The sequence below is a fragment of the Hyperolius riggenbachi genome, chromosome 2 (genome assembly GCF_040937935.1).
Source record: "Hyperolius riggenbachi isolate aHypRig1 chromosome 2, aHypRig1.pri, whole genome shotgun sequence".
NCBI lineage: Eukaryota > Metazoa > Chordata > Amphibia > Anura > Hyperoliidae > Hyperolius > Hyperolius riggenbachi.
In genome coordinates, this window is record NC_090647.1 from 359,317,113 (window position 1) to 359,337,944 (window position 20,832).

At 44.2% G+C, this 20,832-nt stretch overlaps 1 protein-coding gene across 6 annotated transcripts in view; it reads left to right on the top strand.

Annotated features, from left to right (window-relative positions):
- CSDE1 (cold shock domain containing E1) overlaps positions 1–20,832 on the top strand; it is a 118,502-nt gene that overhangs the window by 88,224 nt on the left and 9,446 nt on the right. For all 6 annotated transcript variants that reach the window (XM_068269686.1, XM_068269685.1, XM_068269688.1 and 3 more), the window contains 6 exons: positions 755–919; positions 10,593–10,700; positions 12,524–12,699; positions 17,614–17,726; positions 17,990–18,109; positions 20,233–20,322. In XM_068269686.1, the coding sequence (XP_068125787.1) occupies positions 755–919; positions 10,593–10,700; positions 12,524–12,699; positions 17,614–17,726; positions 17,990–18,109; positions 20,233–20,322 (772 nt within the window). The remainder of the gene's footprint in view (positions 1–754; positions 920–10,592; positions 10,701–12,523; positions 12,700–17,613; positions 17,727–17,989; positions 18,110–20,232; positions 20,323–20,832) is intronic.

The following is a 20,832-nucleotide window of genomic DNA, read 5'->3' on the forward strand; positions in this document are numbered from 1 at the left end:
TAAATCCGGCCCTGAGTGGAGAGGTTTTTTTTCTTTATTTTTTTTTTTTTTGTCCCAAACAACCTTCTCTGTCTCTTATCTGCTGTGCCCTTGATAAATCCTTTGAGAGTGCAGAAAACAGGAAAAAGAAGTATTCAGATGGGAAAGTGAAGAAAGTGCACTCCCTGCAATTTCTGAACTCTCATATCTGAAGGCCAGTTAAAAGGAACCTTAAGGGGGGCACACACACACACACACACACACACACACACACACACACACACACACACACACACACACACACACACACACACACACACACACACACACACACACACACACACACACACACACACACACACACACACACACACACACACACACACACACACACACACACACACACACACACACACACACACACACACACACACACACTATAAAAGGAAACGACTGGTCCGCCAGACCCTCCCGCCGGGCAGTCTTTAGCCAACAGTATGCGTGTGTGTACGTGCTGTCGGCGGACTGATAAGGCTGTTTCTGAACGATCCGCTGAGCGCCTGATCTGCATGCTTATTCAGGAGCTGTGATTAATAGCATAAGAGACACAGGATCAGCAGGAGAGTCAGGCAACTGGTATTATTTTAAAAGGAATAATCCATATCCTTCTCAGTTTAGGTTCCCTTTAAGTTATGACTGACTAAAACAGCTAATGAATATGCAGTATACAGAGTTTTGAGAGGTCCGAGCTTTTAAAACTATTTTTTTCTTACAGGACATGCTCTCTGCTCAGAGAAATCATGCCATCCGAATTAAGAAACTTCCGAAAGGAACAGTCTCATTTCACACCCAGTCAGATCATAGATTCGTTGGTATTGTTGAAAAAGAAGCTACAGCCACAAATGCCAAATCCAGCAGCCCGAACAAAGGAAAAGAAAAGGTAAGCGTACCTGACATTCAAAATTTGCTGATCACACTTGGACTATTGAGCAATGTAACCCTTAGGCCCTGTTCATACTTGCATTATAGTGGCAGACGGATCTGTGAAAACTGATCTGATCACCAGTCGATCGGATCTGTTGCCTCTGTTTCCGTTCCGCTGCTTCTGTTCCATTTCCCCACACCCCCGAACCTCCACCCCAAAGTGGATTTTGTCCCTTAGAATGGTCAGTTTCTTTACTAGTGTGAAGCATCATTCCATTTTCTTATTGCCCCAAATGCAGTGCTTCAGCTTCCGTTTCCGTTCCGCTGGGCTCATCGGTTCGGAAAAATTAGTGCTGCATTAAACTTTGTTGAGTGGATTGTTCGGAACAGATCTGTCTGAACAGACTGATGTGAACGATCCGGAGCCGTAGGTTATTGGACCCATTCGCATCCATTTGGATCAGTTCTGACCCGGGAATGGAAAGTTTAACGCCAGTGTGAACCGGGCCTGAGACATCTCTATTAATCTGAAATGCAGCATTTGAATGGTTTTATTTACACATGCATTTTTTTTTGTTTTTTCTTTTAATTTTGTATCTAGAAAAAAGAGAAGGTAAGCTGATCTGCATGGTGTGAGTTAGTCACTGGCTAGCTATGTTCCCTGTAGCCTGCATTACATTGCTCTTAGTTTTGTTTGGTGTTCTGTGCATGTGTGCAGTTACCATTTCTTAAACATCACAAAGTATAGGTTCTGTAATTTAACAAAATAAATTCACATTAATGTCATCAAATCTGCAAAAAGCCTACAAAAAAACTCAGTTGTGTCATGTGCAAATTGCAAAGGTTCAGCATAGTTTGGTGCTCTTGATCCCATTGCATCAAGAAAGCCAAGGAAATGTAATTTGCAAATTATGCTATAATTTTTAAAGTGTAAGGATTAATCTGGAATGGTTGACCTTCGACTTTAAAAAAAAAAAAAAAAAAAAAAAAATTATTGCCCATTCTTAGTGTTCACCTGTTTTAGTTCGGCGTCTTGCTGATAAGAGGTTCACGCTAAATCTATTTTGTGTTTATGGATGTTAAGTCCTGACCTGGAATAGATTTAACTATACCGGCTACCACTGTGATTTCTAGCCCACACCACCATGAAGGCTCCTTTACGCTAGGAAATGTGATGCAATCCTGTTTTTGTCCATTTCCACTACCACTGATTGTTTGCACTGCTATCCATCGGGTATGAACTCAAACAAAAAACTTGTGCATTACATGTTAATGGTGCTGTAGCATTCGGCAAAACCGGTGCAATCTGATTTTTGGGTGGAAGAACCCTAACTGCTCTCTGATGGCCGAGTTGTACTCGCTGTGAGCTGATGACAGGGTGATATTTGTAAAGAAGTGCTCTGATCCTCTAGGCTGGCAGAGTAGCTTTGTACTGAGGAGGTTATGCTTGTTCGTGGTTTCTTAGAAGGCTTTCCTTTGAGTTCAGTCACATACAGTATATCCTCCCAGGGAAATGTGAGGTGGGAGCAGGAGGAGATGCAGCATAGAAATCTCTGCAAAGCATTATCCATCTTCACTGCCAAAAAAATGTTGAGGGTTTTCCTGTTTTTGTTTTGTGTGTGTCTGTTATTAATTTAATTTTATAGCAGGGAATTTGTTTGCAATACACTTGTCTCAGTTATGTGAGCAAGTACAGTGAGATCAGGACAGCTGTTTACTTTTGCCCCAATAGAACAGTTTCAGAGTTTTGTGAAGGTATTTCGTTAGGGGTATGGTGAGTTCATAGAATTTATTTTTGTCTGTTCACTTCCTGTTTTTGATTTTGTGAAATTTCTGCTCCCCTATTAATGACTCCTGATGCTTCAGCTGTATAGGACTAATTAGATCTCAAATTAAGACGCACCCTTATTACACAGCTGCTGGATTATAATGAAGCACAATGCTTTTCCTAAACATTTTTGTGCTTATTAGTTTAAGAATAAAAAATGGAACCTTGCAACTCCTAAAACGCCCCCCCCCCCCTCTTTTTTTCTTCTTCTTATTCATTCTTCTTCGTTCTTCTTCCTCCCCCGTTCTTTTATGTTTGAGCAAGGCAGTGTTGCAGTAAATTATTTCCAAGTTGATTGTGACCTGATAATGCACACAATTCATTGCTCTTCATTTCTAGGGAAGTTGCAATCTATTTCAGGGCTCGCAATCAAGGATAAGCAGAAGTCTGCTTAAAATCAATGGGAGCCATACTTGCAAAAAAAGCCATATACTTACATAAGGAGAGGGAAGGCTCTGGGTCATAATGAGCCGTCCCTCTCCTCTCCCGGTGCCTGTTCCAGCGCAGGATACCCCGAAGCAGTATTTGATTAAAATAGTCAAATATTGCTATCTCCGCTGCCAAAGGGAGGCTTCGGAAGTCTTCGGCGAGCCCGAGTGCTTCTCAAGACAGGCCGCTCCATACTGCCCGTCCGGAAGTGCCTGAGAGAGGACGCTATGCATGCGCAGTATGGAGCCGCCTGTCCTCGGGAAGTCCCCTGTGGCGGTGATTTGAACAGAGGAGCTGCTGTTGCAACAAGGGCAATGGGAGAAGAGAGGGAAGGCTCATTAGGTAAGTATCTGTTTTTTGTTTTGCTTTTTGTAACAGACTCCCATTAACTTTAAGGGCTCAGACACACTATAAGCGCTTTTTAGCCATCAGTGCTTTTTGAGAGCTTTTAAAAAAATTCTTCAATTGAGTTGCATTAACCACTTGCCGACCGCCTACTTCATATTGGCGGCGGCAAAGTGGCAGCCCCAGGACCACGTAACGCAGATTGGCGTCAGGTCCTGGGGCACTCTCTGGCCGGGGATCGCGCGCTGGGATGCGCGCGCATCCACCGGCAATAGGCTCCGCCCACCCGCGACGTCAACCCGCCGGCCAATCGGAAGCGCCGGCGGGTTGTTAACCCGACGATCGCCGGATAGGAAGCGTATAATACGCTTTGTAATGTTTACAAAGTGTATTATACAGGCTGCCTCCTGCCCTGGTGGTCCCAGTGTCCGAGGGACCACCAGGGCAGGCTGCAGCCACCCTAGTCTGCACCCAAACACACTGATCTGCCCCCTGATCGCCCACAGTACCCCTCAGACCCCCCCCCCTGCCCACCCCCCAGACCACCATTTGCACACAATCACCCCCCTAATCACCCATCAATCACTCCCTGTCACTATCTGTCAACGCTATTATTTTTTTTTAGTCCCTAAACTGCCCCCTGCTCCCTCCTGATCACCCCCCCACCCCTCAGATTCTCCCCAGACCCCCCCCACCTCTGTGTACTGTATGCATCTATCCCCCCTGATCACCTGTCAATCACCCGTCAATCACCCCCTGTCACTGCCACCCATCAATCAGCCCCTAACCTGCCCCTTGCGGGCAATCTGATCACCCACCCACACCAATAGATTGCCCGCAGATCCGACATCAGATCACCTCCCAAATCCATTGTTTACATCTATTCTCTCCTCTAAACACCCACTAATTACCCATCAATCACCCTCTATCACCACCTGTCACTGTTACCCATCAGATTAGACCCTTGCGGGCACCCAATCACCCGCCCACACGCTCAGATTGCCCTCAGACCCCCGCCTTATCAATTCGCCAGTGCAATATTTACATCTGTTATTCCCTGTAATAACCCACTGATCACCTGTCAATCACCCATCAATCACCCCCTGTCACTGCCACCCATCAATCACCCCCTGTCACTGCCACCCATCAATCAGCCCCTAACCTGCCCCTTGCGGGCAATCTGATCACCCACCCACACCAATAGATCGCCCGCAGATCCGACATCAGATCACCTCCCAAGTGCAGTGTTTCCATCTATTCTCTACCCTAAACACCCACTAATTACCCATCAATCACCCCCTATCACCACCTGTCACTGTTACCCATCAGATTAGACCCTAATCTGCCCCTTGCGGGCACCCAATCACCCGCCCACACCTCAGAACGCCCTCAGACCCCAGCCCTGATCACCTCGCTAGTGCATTGCTTGCATCTATTTCCCCCCTCTAATCACACCTTGAGACACCCATAAATCACCTCCTGTCACCCCCTAGCACACCTACCCATCAGATCAGGCCCTAATTTGCCCCGTGTGGGCTCCTGATCACTCGGCCAAACACTCATATCCCCCTTCTGATCACCTCCCCAGTGCATTGATTGATTCCCCTCTAACCGCCCCCTGAGACACCCCCTGATTTCACAAAATCAAAAACAGGAAGTGAACAGACAAAAAATAAAATCTTCTATGAACTCACCATACCCCTAATGGAATACCTTGGGGTGTCTTCTTTCTAAAATGGGGTCACTTGTGGGGTTCCTATACTGCCCTGGCATTTTAGGGGCCCTAAACCGTGAGGAGTAGTCTAGAATCCAAATGCCTCAAAATGACCTGTGAATAGGACGTTAGGCCCCTTAGCGCACCTAGGTTGCAAAAAAGTGTCACACGTGGTATCGCCGTACTCAGAAGTAGTAGTATAATGTGTTTTGGGGTGTATTTTTATACATACCCATGCTGGGTGGGAGAAATCTCTCTGTAAATGGACAATTGTGTGTAAAAAAAAAAACAAATAATTGTCATTTACAGAGATATTTCTCCCACCTAGCATCTGTATGTGTAAAAATACACCCCAAAACACATTACACTACTTCTCCTGAGTACGGCGGTACCACATGTGTGGCACTTTTTTGCACCCTAAGTGCGCTAAGGGGCCCAAAGTCCAATGAGTACCTTTAGGATTTCACAGGTCATTTTGCGACATTTGGTTTCAAGACTACTCCTCACGGTTTAGGGTCCCTAAAATGCCAGAACAGTAAAAAAACAAAAACAAAATCAATTTCCGCTAACTTGTGACAAAAAAAAAAATCTTCTATGAACTCACCATACTCCTAATGGAATACCTTGGGGTGTCTTCTTTCTTAAATGGGGTAATTTGTGGGATTCCTATACTGTCCTGGCATTTTAGGGACCCTAAACCGTGAGGAGCAGTCTTGAAACGAAATTTCTCAAAATGACCTGTGAAATCCTAAAGGTACTTATTGGACTTTGGGCCCCTTAGCGCAGTTAGGGTGCAAAAAAGTGCCACACGTGGTATCGCCGTACTCAGGAGAAGTAGTATAATGTGTTTTGGGGTGTATTTTTCCACATACCCATGCTGAGTGGGAGAAATATCTCTATAAATTGACAATTGTGTGTAAAAAAAAAAAAAAAAAAAAAATTGTCATTTATGGAGATATTTCTCCCACCCAGCATGGGTATGTGTAAAAATACACCCCAAAACACATTATACTACTTCTCCTAAGTACGGCAATACCACATGTGTGGCACTTTTTTGCAGCCTAACTGCGCTAAGGGGCCCAAAGTCCAATGAGCATCTTTAGGCTTTACAGGGGTGCTTACAATTAGGCACCCCCCAAAATGCCAGGACAGTGAACACACCCCACAAATGACCCCATTTTGGAAAGTAGACACTTCAAGGTATTCAAGGCATAGTGAGTCCGTGGCAGATTTCATTTTTTTTGTCGCAAGTTAGAAGAAATGGAAACTTTTTTTTTTTCTGTCACAAAGTGTCATTTTCCGCTAACTTGTGACAAAAAATAAAATCTTCAATGATCTCACCATGCCTCTCACTGAATACTTTGGGATGTCTTCTTTCCAAAATAGGGTCATTTGGGGGGTATTTGTACTATCCTGGAATTTTAGCCCCTCATGAAACCTGACAGGTGCGCAGAAAAGTCAGAGATGCTTGAAAATGGGAAAATTCACTTTTTGCACCATAGTTTGTAAACGCTATAACTTTTACCCAATCCAATAAATATACACTGAATGGTTTTTTTTTAATCAAAGACATGTAGCAGAATAACTTTCGCGCTCAAATGTATAGGAAATTTTACTTTATTTGAAAAATGTCAGCACAGAAAGTTAAAAAAGTCATTTTTTTGACAAAATTCATGTCTTTTTTGATGAATATAATAAAAAGTAAAACTCGCAGCAGCAATCAAATAGCACCAAAAGAAAGCTGTATTAGTGACAAGAAAAGGAGGTAAAATTCATTTAGGTGGTAGGTTGTATGACTGAGCAATAAACCGTGAAAGCTGCAGTGGTCTGAATGGAAAAAAAGGCTCTGGTCCTTAAGGGGTTTTATGACTGCAGTCCTTAAGTGGTTAAAATCATGTGTGTTTTTTTTTTTTTTGTTTTTTTTTTACACCTCCTGATTTTAACCTCTTGCCGCCCGCGTCACGCCGATGGGCGTGGCCGCGGCGGCAGCCCCAGGACTGCCTAACGGCGATTGGCGTAAAGTCCTGGGGCTGTAATCTGCATGAGATCGCGCGCACATCTCATGCACGGATGGCGGAGCTCCGCCCCCTCTTCAGTCTCCGAGCGGCTATTGCCGCTCGGGAAACTGTTAGACGGCGTGATCGCCGTCTATTTCTATGTACAGCGCTGCGATCGGCAGCAGCGCTGTACTGGGGACAGCCGTGTCACACGGCTGTCCCCCTGGGGGGACAAGAGAGCAATCGGCTCTCATAGGCAGAAGCCTATGACAGCCGATCGCAGTAATTGGCTGGTTGTGGGGAGGGAGGGAATACATTTAAAGAAACAGGGTTTTTTGTAAAAAAAAACCCAGATATAAATATTGATTAAAAAACAAACATGGGGGGAGCATTGAGACCCCACCAACAGAGAGCTCTGTTGGTGGGGAGAAAAAGAGGGGGGGATCACTTGTGTGCTGTACTGTGCGGCCCTGAAGCTTTGCCTTAAAGCTGCAGTGACCAATTTTTCTAAAAATGGCCTGGTCACTAGGGGGGTTTAGCCCTGCAGTCCTCAAGAGGTTAATGCAAGTCGGTAGAGATGTTTTTTTTTTTAAAAAAAACTCTCAAAGCGCTGATGGCTAAGAAGCACCCAGAAAAGCGCTCATCGTGTGTCTGAGCCCTAACTGCAATCGTTGATCCAGCTGTCATCTAACTGAGCAAAATTTGCGGCACTATGTTCTACTTTTGATCATGAAACTGTGAAAAATGTAAAGTTAGGGACAGACCGTGACTAACAGAGGGAGATGACAAGTTTGATCCACTCATTGTCCTCGTCCCCATAGGTGACGCTGGTATTCATGCACACTTGCTTGGCTTATTTTTCTGACATGTAGAGATGGTCAGTGGGATGTAAATACCTTCATATTCCTGTAAATTTTCATGCAGAATGTGTGCAAAGTGTAGTTGGTCAAATTACAATTAGAAATGTTCTCTGCAAGTCAGAATTTGCAGCTCCTTGATCTTTTGTATGGCGGTGGAGTGGAAGACAGTCTACTCTGACTACTGATCCAATCAAATGGAAAAAAAATCCTAGTTGGCACGTTTCCCTTGAGCTGGGATTGCTGTGCCAGACGGGCTATGTTTATATGGACAATTAACCAATCTGGCCATAAATCACAAGATTTGGTCAGAAGTCCTTTGTTTTTGATTGGTATATGTTAAACGCATTTGTAATGTGTTAAAAATAATCTGTTCTCTGGAGAAAACTGCACATCAAGATACATATCTGGGTCTATGAAGAAAACTGCACAATCCTAATGTCATACAATCTTTTCTTATTTTTAGTTGAGCAGAGCCAAAAACCAGCAACTCCAAAAACCTAGTGAGTCATGTAGGAAGGGTTCAGTTCATGTGTGTCACAAAGGCTGGTTGGACAGGGCAAGGCTTTGCAGGAGTGTATCTGCAACATTAGATTTCCATCCTGTTTGTGTCTGGAAGCATCCATCTGCTCTGCCAGACAGTCTGGATGTTTTCAGGTTTAGCTGGGACAACCAAGAGAATTAAATTCTTAAGGGTTTGGGCTATACTGAGGTAAAGGAACAAGTGCCTCACTGCTGCATTCTGGGAAAACTGTGTAATCCAGCATGTACATAGAATGATCTTTACTAGATGCTGTATTCACGTTGCCTTACCCAGAGAGATTTTTGCAAGCTTTAAAGGACATCCGAGGTGAAAATAAACTGATGAGAAAAATGATTGCATCGATCCTCTTCCTCTTAAAAATGACACTTTTAGATAGCCCACAGTTTATTTTATGTTTTTCTCTGCTCAATGACTCTTTCATTGAAGTATGCTAGAGCTCAAATCTGTGAATTACTGACCTTTTTTGTTTTCTTGCTCTCAGAAGCCATTTACTTACAAGAAAGTTATTTTATGGCTGTAATTACTTATCAGTAAGGGTTATGCTATAGTCTAACCCAGTCCGATCCTGTCCCGACTCGGACAGAAACTGTAACTTGCATACATGATGATTAACACACTCAGGCAGAGAAAGGAACATAGCCTAGTTACTTTTGTGCTTGGCACTACACATACACATGTCTCTCATCATGTCCCCTCGGTTGTCCTTTAAAGCTAAAATCGTTTTAAATACTGGCCTGACTGTATGAGCCTGTCTGCCACAGGCTTTGGAATGGAATATATGGGTCAAGACATGGCCGTTTCTGAAGGTTCTGTAAAATGCTGTGTGTGTAGTAATTGGTCCTCTGGATTGTGGCTGCATTTACTTACAGTTGAAATGTGGCTAATGATGTATTAAATTAGTTTCATTAGTACTTAGGTTGCAGAATTTTATTGTGGATATTTGATCAGTATTGTGACTGGTTGTAGTTATTTTACTAGGGATAAAGATTGCAGTTATTAATTTAAAGAAATTAAGGTAGAAAAAAAACAAAAAAACTTGCCTGGGGTTCCTGTCAAGTCCCACGCTGAGGCTCTGTTCTCCTCCAGCAAGCTGCTTTCAGTTTCGGAAGCTAGTGAGCCTTTGCGCGGGTTTGCGGCAGGTGTATGCACAGAAGCTGCGACCCGGCTTGAGTCTGTGAGGTTCTTTAAACTGAAATCAGCTTGCTACAGGGGAACGAAGCCTGTGTGGTACCTGATAAACGTCAGGGGGCTGGAAGAATTTATATTTTTTTTCTAATTTTTACCTCCTGAATTCCTTTTAAAAGAAATGTGTGTTCAAAACAGCTAGGTCTGTCTTTGTTCATATACTCGCTATACCTGCTTCCTAATTGTCTACCTTTTAGATGGCTTGAGGGAGTGGTAGTGCTGCTTTTAAAGGTTACTTACCTGGACCACTTTCCAGCCCCCTGAATTCTCACTGTTCCTTTGCCGTTGTACTGCGTTGCTCCATTCCACTAGTGTCCCCCTCAGTAAGCTGGGCAAGTTGCCTAGCCATAGATAAAGCATCATGCCAGACACGCACCTCGCCTGTCGTCCTGTATACAGGAGCTTTCTGCACATGCACAGCACCAATTTTACTTACTGCGCAAGAGCAGAACGCTACCGGCCATGGAAGAGCAGTGGAAGAGGCATGGGGCTGCACATGCAGAGTTCAGAGGGGGAACGCAGAGGACCAGAGCAGTGCAGAATGATGAAGAACCTGGAATATTTTCAGGGGGCTGGAAGAAGCCCCAGTTAAGTAACTGACAAATATTTTTTTTTTTCCCTCAGTTTCCAAGAATGGGAACTTTAGCTTTTCCGATCACATCAGTGTGGCATATGTTTGAGTAGATACTGAAGGGGCAATCTGGATAATCAGAAGTACAGTTTTCTGTAGTGTGTTTAAAGGTACAAATAATGCTGTTCTACATTTTAAATTGTATTGTAATGCCATCAGGAGGGTGAAGAGGGAATTATCTCTTATGAAGATTGTGGCATTCGACTCACTGTTACTTACCATCTCAAGGATTTGGAAGGATCGTCTGCCCCACAGGTTGGGGATAAGGTTAGTCCTTAAAGAGAATCTGTATTGTTAAAATCGCTCAAAAGTAAACATACCAGTGCGTTAGGGGACATCACCTATTACCCTCTGTCACAATTTCGCCGCTCCTCGACGCATTAAAAGTGGTTAAAAACAGTTTTTAAAAGTATGTTTGTAAACAAACAAAATGGCCACCAAAACAGGAAGTAGGTTGATGTACAGTATGTCCACACATAGAAAATACATCCGTACACAAGCAGGCTGTATACAGCATTCCTTTTCAATCACAAGAGATCATTTGTGTGTTTCTTTCCCCCATGCACTGAAGTTTCAGGCTGCTTTTTTTCCTGCAAACAGCTTTGCCCTTGTTTGTAATTCCTCAGTATGTGAAAGCCCAGCCAGCTCAGAGGACGATTTATCCAGCTTGTAAAAGATAAGAGAGAGAAGAGAGAAGCTGCTCTAATCCTAAATAACACACAGGCAGTCTGCATAAAGGGGAGTTCATAGCAGAACCACAACACTGAAGAACTTGGCAGCCTTCCAGACACAGGCGGACAAGTCTGACAGGGGAAAGATACATTGATTTATTACAGAGACTGTGTTAGTAGAAAGTGCTGCAGTTAGCCAGAACACATTAGAATAGCTTTTGGAACTTGTAGGATGATAAAAAACAGGATGCAATTTTTGTTACGGAGTCTCTTTAAACTCTTCACTTTTAAAGTGCTTTATTGGTTTTTTTCAACTGAAAATATGTGAACTAAAGGTGGGCATACACTGGTTATTGTGGTCAACAGATAGATCCCTCTCTGATCAGAAAACAATCTGGAGGGATTCAATCATATCACTTTCAAACACTCTACACAGCCCCCAACCCCACCTGATTGGTAGCTGGCTCCCCAAAGCTGTACAGCTACTGCCTACACATGTACTTGACACTGGAGGATGGAGGACACTAGGGCAGGGCACCGGACACAGTGGGGGGGGGCGCACAGTGTGACAGGAGGAAATGGGGGGGGACACAAGAGGTATGCACAAGGAGGGGGGGGGCACATCCCTGCACTATGGATGCACCAGGTTTAGTATTTTTTTTTCCCCCCCACTTGGTTTTTGTCCTCTACTGTATTTTTTAGACTAAGACTGTAGGTTTAAAGATTTCAACCAAAATACCTTCTTTTGGTAAGTTGTTTTTTTTATGTAGGCAGTTTTTGTTTGTCCATTTATTCCACGGCATGTTTTTAGTAATGCAGTATCTATCAGGGCTGTGGAGGAGGAGTCTGAGTCGGGGCAATTTTGGGCACCCGAAGTTGGAGTCTGAGAAGCTGATTTTATAAACTGAGTCGGTCGGATGACTTTTGTACAAAATTGCGCAAAGGTTTTTCGTTGGTAGCACACCCAGGCTATGCATATGCATAATTTAGGATTAGCTAGTGTTAGGGCCCCTCCCTTGGGGGGATGACTTCTTCGCAGTGGGAGGGACAAGTACTTAATAAGTTGCATGCAAGCTATTACGGAAGACTCCTCCAGTGGTACAGGTGCATTTTATTTGAATGCTGGTTGTGTATTTTATCCCACTAGTGGGGCTGGCACTCTCAAGCAGGTAGTCATAAGGATGCGATCTGTTTTTAAGTAGCGCTGTTCCTTTCATCGCCATGTACAGATTTTTGTACAAAATCCTCAACCCTGTTAAGTATTAGACCAAGGAGTCGGAGCCAATTTGGGTACCCGGAGTAGTGGTTTCATAAACTGAGTCTGAGTTGGAGTCGAAGATTTTTCTACCGACTTCACAGCCCTGGTATAATTTGTTTTTATTTTGTTCCCCCCCCCCCCCCCCCCTTTCCCCCATCTAGGTTGAATTTAGCATTTGTGAAGCCAAGAGGACTGGTCAACAGAGTGCAGTCTCTATTAAAGTTCTTGGACGCAACTCCAACGGCAAAAGATTTTACGGTTACGTGGCCACACTGAAAGATAACTTCGGCTTTATTGAAACTGCCAATCATGATAAAGAAATATTTTTTCACTACAGGTACGTACTTTGATTATAATGGGAGATCAAACTGATGTGTTATACAAGGTAATCTAGAGAACTGACCTGTTACAAGTCTGCTACTGAAAAATACTCTTTAATATGTTTTCTACAGCAGTAGACTACATATTGAGATTTCTGTACTCGGATATTCTAGATCCTCTGATCAAGTTTTGGTACAACTGTATGTATTCTAAGTGGCTGGATAGTGTACTGGTTAAGGGCTCTGCCTCTGACCCTGGAGATTAGGGTACAAATCTCTGGCCTTCCTGTTCAGTAAGCCAGCACCAATTCAGTAGTAGTCCTTGGGCAAGACACTCCTACTGCCTATAAAGCACATTCTAGTGGCTGCAGCTCTGGTGCTTTGAGTCTGCCAGGAGAAAAGCTCAATATACATTGATGTGAAAAACTATTTGCCCCCTTCCTGATTTCTTATTATTTTGCATATTTGTCACACTTAAATGTTTCTGCTCATCAAAAAACGTTAACTTTTAGTCAAAGATAACATAATTGAACACAAAATGCAGTTTTAAATGATGGTTTTTATTATTTGATGAGAAAAAAAAAACTCCAAATCTACATGGCCCTGTGTGAAAAAGTGATTGCCCCCCTTGTTAAAAAATAACTGTGGTTTATCACACCTGAGTTCAATTTCTGTAGTCACCCCCAGGCCTGATTACTGCCACACCTGTTTCAATCAAGAAATCCCTTAAATAGGAGCTATCTGACACAGAGAAGTAGACCAAAAGCACCTCAAAAGCTAGACATCATGCCAAGATCCAAAGAAATTCAGAAACCAATGAGAACAAAGTACTGTAATTGAGATCTATCAGTCTGGTAAAGGTTATAAAGCCATTTCTAAAGCTTTGGGACTCCAGCGAACCACAGTGAGAGCCATTATCCACAAATGGCAAAAACATGGAACAGTGATGAACCTTCCCAGGAGTGGCCGGCCGACCAAAATTACCCCAAGGGCGCAGAGAAAACTCATCCGACAGGCCACAAAAGACCCTAGGACAACATCTAAAGAACTGCAGGCCTCACTTGCCTCAATTAAAGGGAAGGTTCAGGGACTATGAAAAAAAAATACAAATCCTTATCCACTTACCTGGGGCTTCCTCCAGCCCGTGGCAGGCAGGAGGTGCCCTTGGCGCCGCTTCCGGTGGCCGACTTGGCCAGGCCGGCGGCCAGGTCTGACCTCTTCTGCGCTCCATTGTGCGTTCCACGCCGGCGCACTGACTTCATCGGACGTCCTCCGGGCTGTACTGCACAGGCTCAGAACTGCTGAGTCTGCGCAGTACAGCCAGGAGGACGTCCGATGTCAGCGCACCGGCGTGGAACGCACAATGGAGCGCAGAAGAGGCCTGGCCAGGTCGGGTTGGCCACTGGAGTCCACCGGGAGCCTGCGGTGCGGCTCCGAGGGCACATCCTGCCTGCCACGGGCTGGAGGAAGCCCTAGGTAAGTGGATAAGGATTTTTTTTTTCATAGTCCCTGAACCTTCCCTTTTAAGGTCAGTGTTCACGACTCCACCATAAGAAAGACTGGTCAAAAAACGGCCTGCATGGCAGATATCCAAGGCGCAAACCACTTTTAAGCAAAAATAACATTAAGGCTTGTCTCAATTTTGCTAAAAAAACATCTCAATGGTTGCCAAGACTTTTGGGAAAATACCTTGTGGACCGATGAGACAAAAGTTGAACTTTTTGGAAGGTGCGTGTCCTGTTACATCTGGCGTAGAAGTAACACAGCATTTCAGCAAAAGAGCATCATACCAACAGTAAAATATGGTGGTGGAAGTGTGATGTCCTGGGGTTGTTTTGCTGCTTCAGGACCTGGAAGGCTTGCTGTGATAGATGGAACAATGAATTCTGTCTACCAAAAAATCCTGAAGGAGAATGTCCGGCTATCTGTTTGTCAACTCAAGCTGAAGCGATCTTGGGTGCTGCAGCAGGACAATGACCCAAAACACACCAGCAAATCCACCTCTGAATGGCTGAAGAAAAACAAAATGAAGACTTTGGAGTGGCCTAGTCAAAGCCCTGACCTGAATTTTTTTCTCACTAAATAATAAAAAACCATCATTTAAAACTGCATTTTGTGTTCAATTACGTTATCTTTGACTAAAAGTTAACAGTTTTTGATGAGCAGAAACATTTACGTGTGACAAACATGCAAAAGAATAAGAAATCAGGAAGGGGCATATAGTTTTACACATCACTGTAAATGTTCTGTCTTGTATTACTCTTTCATTGTACCTGAAGGGGAAGAAATGCCCAGGTTACCTCAGTAGAGGAAAGCTTCTGGATAGTCTTCCCTCATCCCATCCCATCCTCCTCCTCCGTTGTAATCAGTGGACAGAGATTAGTGGCTTTCCCCCATATATTAAGTACAACCAACACGAGTTCAAGCGTTGGAATGCAGTGTTCTACCTAGAAGCTTTCAGCTGGGCGCTCTGCCCGGCTAGTTCAAGGGACCGTGCTTGCCTTATCTGGCTGTGATTTGTCATCACACTACAGCAACAATCTGCGGCCAGAAACACAGCTTTGTGTGCACATTTATCAATGCGCAGCTTCAGACAGCGATACTGTCTGCAGGTCACCTGAGGCAGCCTCCTCTCCTGAATTGGGCTGCACAGTAGATAATCGGGGCTCCAGCAACTGGCTTTCAGGACAACACGAGTTTAATGTTTGGCTCTTCCTTGGTCCTCCGCAATGCTTTCTCCAGTGTTCACTTTTCGCAGCTACTAGTCTGCTTGCATTCAAAATTCTTAAACTAAGCAGCTCCCGGATCAAATGCCCTTCACAAAGTTTTCACAGCAGCTCTGTGGAATTTGAATGGAAGCCGGGTGTTCTCTGGCTGCCTCACACTGCACAGAGCTGCTGAGGTTGTGAAGAGCAATTGGGGTAGACAAGCAGGCTGGTGTGCTTACTGCGGGAGCCATGTCAGGAAAAGGCAGCATACCACCTGATGGGTGGTAGGGGACACTAGTGTTGGAGTACATGGGCACAGTGCGCTCTTAAACTGTGGCACTCTTCAAATCTGGAACAGAAAAGACTGCGTGCGCATGTGGGCCAGCCCTTACCCTGGGTGCAGACAGCTCCGCCTCCAAATTGGAGATAAGCTCAGCCCCCACAGCCATGTGCTGTGATTCTTTAGCATAGCCGCAAGGGGAATGGATGGAGATGCTGCTCCACTTTTAGTCCTGCCCCGCTAGACAAGATACCTTAAGTATCTCACTGTCTTCTCATTGGCCTGCATTATGCAGCCCTGGCTCTCTGTACCCCTTAGCACCCTCAGTAACCCCTCCCTCTTCCCAGCCACCCCCATCCCAGTACCCTCTGTATCTCTAAATCCCCCTTTCCCCCAAACACTTCCAGGAACCCCCATCCCCCAGAGGTGATTAGTGCCTATTTTTGAGCCGCCCGGTATTTGTTGCCATGCTTTGTGTGGTGAAATACACTCAATACCAAATTTCCCAGGTTCCACTCCACCTGGCTACTTTTTTCATGCCACTCGGCGCCAAAAAATTTCTGGGGAGAACACCGGAATGCAAGCACCATTAAAATTACCTGAAGCAGAATGAGACTTGGGCCTGGTACCCACTTAGGGCTTGTTCACACTACAAGAGCTTTTCTAAGCGCTTTGTGATTTTGAAAGCTCTTGCGTGTGTGTTCTGACTGGAGCGGTGTGATGTTGTTAAAATCCCCTATAGCATTGCATTAGCGAGAGCTTTTCAAAATCACTAGCACTTAAAAAGCTCTTGTAGTGTGAACAAGCCATACACTCTTGTGATTTTGAAAAGCTCTTGCTAATGTAATGCTACGTGTGTGCTCCTACTTGAGGGATGATTTAACACCCCCCCCCCCCCCCCCCCATAGCATTGCATTAGCAAGAGCTTTTCAAATCCCCAAAAGAAAAGCGTTGCTAGTGAGACCCAGGCTTCAAGGTGCAAGAAACAGAACTTGTCGCTGATTTTTTTTTTTTTTTAATTAAGCTTACCTTTGGTTCAATTCATTTGGAATTAAACTATGCTAAATGTGCAAAACATTAAAGCTGGCCATACACTAGGCCGATTACCCACCGATCGACAGCAGATTCGACCACTGGGATCAAATCTGCTGTCAAATCGTTCACGCTAAACGCTAAATTTCGATCGATTTCGTTCCGAAATAGATCGATCGCTCCGTGCGTTAAATATCGCCCGCGGGTAGGGAGCGAATCGCTAGCGGCGTACAATCGACACAGGTATACATTACCTGAAGCTGGCTCCCGGCATCTTCTCCTCATCACCTCCTGGCTCCCGGCTGGCATCTTCTCCGCATCACGACATCCGGCATCCGTGTATAACTTCCTGTGTCACTGCAGTGACAGCGGAAATACAAATGGAGTGCGCTCTATTTAAACTTCCGCTGTCACTGGAGTGACAAAGTTATACGCAGATGCCGGATGTCGTGATGCGGAGAAGATGCCAGCCGGGAGTCGGGAGGTGATGCGGAGAAGATATAGGGACCAGGCTTCAGGTAATGTATGTGGGGTGGGGTGGGGGGGGCAGGCGGCAGCTCAGTAGATGGTGAATCGGTTTCAGGCTGAAGTCGAATCACAATCTGTTTGCAGTAAAGGCAGCCATACGACCCCCCTCTGATCAGAGAGGGATCTATCTGTTGGTTGAATCTGATGGCAAATCGACCAGTGTATGGCTACCTTAAGTTTAGTTACATAAGAAATATTTTGCTGCTTATCATTTTTCATTGTTTTGTCCAGTTGTAGTAGAAAGTATTAGCTGTTCTGATTGGATGCTTGATGCTACATTTGATTAGATGCTACATTTTGTATAGAATGTGCAGTCATTCTTATTTTTGCATTTATTAACATAAGTGGTTTGTCCCCCCCCCCCCCCCCCCTTTCAAACACAGTGAATATTCTGGAGATGTGGATAAGTTGAAACTTGGTGATATGGTGGAGTATTGCTTGTCAAAAGGTAAAGGGAACAAGATCAGTGCTGAAAGGGTCACCAAAGTTCATCAGGGTAAGTCTCTCTAAAAGGCAGATTCTTCTTTACCCCCTCCCCTTCTTCCTGTGTGTTTTTTCGTTGGCATTGGTTAGTAACTGCTGCCATTCTTTAAGTGTTCCCTTTCCTTTACCCCATCTATAGCTTACATTCTTACCAAAGAGTTTGATGTTGAATGTGATCCCAGTTCACTACACTGAATTATTTTTAACTTTTTATTTTTTTTTTATGTTCAAAATACTTCTGTTATGAATATAGTTTTTCTTCTTATGAATTTGTAGTTAATGGATCTAGTGATGAAATTGACCCAACAGTGTACTGGGGTAGGGTTGTACGACCCCTAAGAAGTGTAGATCCTACTCAGACTGAGTACCAGGGCATGATAGAACTGCTAGAAGAAGGTAAGTTTGCTTTTGTTAAGTCTTCATATATTAAGACATACTGTATATACTCGAGTATAAGTCTAGAACTTTAGGTCTCATTCCCTTTATAAAAGTATAGGGGTCGACTTATGCTTGAGTCATGGGCAACTCTGAGCATACTGAGTAATGTGTGTACTAATAGTGACATTTGCAGCAATTAACCCTGTAGTAAGTGATACTTTGCGGAAAGGAAATGCCAAGAAAACGCAGGTCTGAGGGCCTGTTTCCACTACACGCAGATTGGATGCAGAAAAACTGACTCCAATGAATGCCTATGGGAAAATCTGCATCAGAAAATCACGTTTAGTGGAAACGGGCCCATTGGCATTCATTGGAGTCAGTTTTTCTGCATCCAACCTGCGTGTAGTGGAAACAGGCCCTTAAAGTCCTGGCCACAACAATTATCAAGGAAAAAGGCAGCAGGGAAGTACTGGGCTGCATAAAAGGGAGTGAATAATTGCAGCACGGGGGGAGGGGGGTTGCTGGAGGAGGTATTGGCTGCACTTAAGGGACAGGCGGGGATAAGGATTGCAATACTGTATGCAGTGCAGTCATTAACAACCCCCTCCCCCCCCTCCAAGCCCCAAATGCAGCCATTAACTTTGCTGGGTAGACTTGTACTTGAGTCAATAAAAAAAAATTCCAGCTTAAGAGGGTTGAATATTTGAGTCAACTTATACACGACGTTGACTTGTATTCTAGTATATACGGTAGTTGTTACACTGCTGTATGTGCAAATTCACCTTAAGCTGGCCACTAACGGTCCAATTTATAACGAAAAATCGTTCGAGCGATCAGAAATTCTGATCGGATTGGTTGTAAATAATCTCCATTGGTGGACACAATCGATTATGAACGAGTGAAAAATGTCGCCCGAATGAATTTTCGTCGAACGAAAATTTGGATTTTCTTGGTGGTCGGGATAGATAGGAAGCAAAGATTGGTTAGTTGATGGTGTAGTGAACGATTTTTCGTCCGATCCGAATTTCTGATCGCTCGAACGATTTTTCGCTAGAAATTGGACTGTTAGTGGCCAGCTTTATGAAAACCAGATTAGTATGAGACCGTGGTTATAAGTGAACATTTCAAAACCTCCACTGCCTCAAACATTGTAAAAGTTTCTTAGTAAAAGATCATCTTTCAAGCTTTTAAAGTTGCTGTTTGAACAGTAACAGCTCAAATTATAAGCTTATGGACCTTTTTTTTTTTTAATTTTTTTTTTTTTTGCCTGAGTTTGCTAGATCACACCACATGAAGTGCTGCAAAGATCGATTGGTCACCTAGCTGAGAGGAACATCACAGTGACAAATGGTCTGAGAGTTACAATTCGAAATATACTACATATAAACTACAATGCTCTGAGGAAGATTGTGCTTTGATAGATGTGTAGGTTAAAAATGTATCATTTTAAATTGCTGCATAGGGTCTCACTAGGAGCCAAAAAGGTATTAGGATTGAATAGTCACTTGGTCCTATCCCCCTCTTTTAGTATGAATTTTGATTTTTCAGCTGAGCCCATTGTGTTAAAGAGAACCCGAGGTGGGTTTGAAGAATATTATCCGCATACAGAGGCTGGATCTGCCTATACAGCCCAGCCTCTGTTGCTATCCCAAACCCCCCTAAGGTCCCCCTGCACTCTGCAATCCCTCATAAATCACAGCCACGCTGCTGACAAACAGCTTGTCAGAGCTGGCTGTGTTTATCTCTATAGTGTCAGTCTGCTGCTCTCCCCGCCTCCTGCAGAACTCCAGTCCCCGCCTGCATCCATTCCCTCCCTGCTGATTGGAGGGAAGGGACGGGGGCAGGGACGGGAGCTATGCAGGAGGCGGGGGAGCAGCTACGACTGACACTACAGATGTAAACACAGCCTCACAACACGGCTGTGATTTATGAGGGATTACAGAGTGCAGGGGGACCTTAGTGGGGTTTAGGATAGCAACAGAGGCTGGGCTGTATAGGCAGATCCAGCCTCTGTATGCTGATAACATTCTTTAAATACACCTCGGGTTCTCTTTAAGGGCCCTCGTTATATACTTTTATTTTATGGTTCTGTCTCAATAAAATGATGGTTAAAACCTGAATGACCTTTTCTTGTTTTTCAGTTTCAGACAAGGAGAAGATAACTGAAGAAACTGTAGAACAAGCTGAAGCAGCAGCAGAAGCAGAAGATGACCCAGAAACTGAAAAGCAGGGTAAATGCTTGTTCACATGTGTCTTGCTTGTTATAGTCTGTCTCTATCTATTTCATAAAAGGCTTTCTTTTTTTAAAACCTCACTATCACAATTTCCCTTTCTCTTTTTTTTTTTTTTTTTTTCTTAGGTAGTATTTTGTTTCACTACAATAGTAAAACCAAAATGTACAGTATTTCTCGGACTATAAGACGCTCCGGACTATTAAGACGCTACGGACTATAAGACGCACCTAGGTTTAAAGGGCAAAAACTGGGGGAAAAATGAAACCTAGGTGCATCCATGGTCCAGGAGTGTCTTATTGACCTTTCCTTCCCCCTCCCCCAACAACATGTCTCTATCTAAATGACACTGACAAGCTAACTAACCCCTGCTGCTCCCCTAGCTACACTACACAACAACCCCCCATCCTCCCCAGCTACACGAATCAATCACTACAATAAAATGTCAGGTTATCTCACCATGGGTGGCGGTAGCTGGGTCCCTCTGGTCTGGGCGTTCAGGCTGAAAAT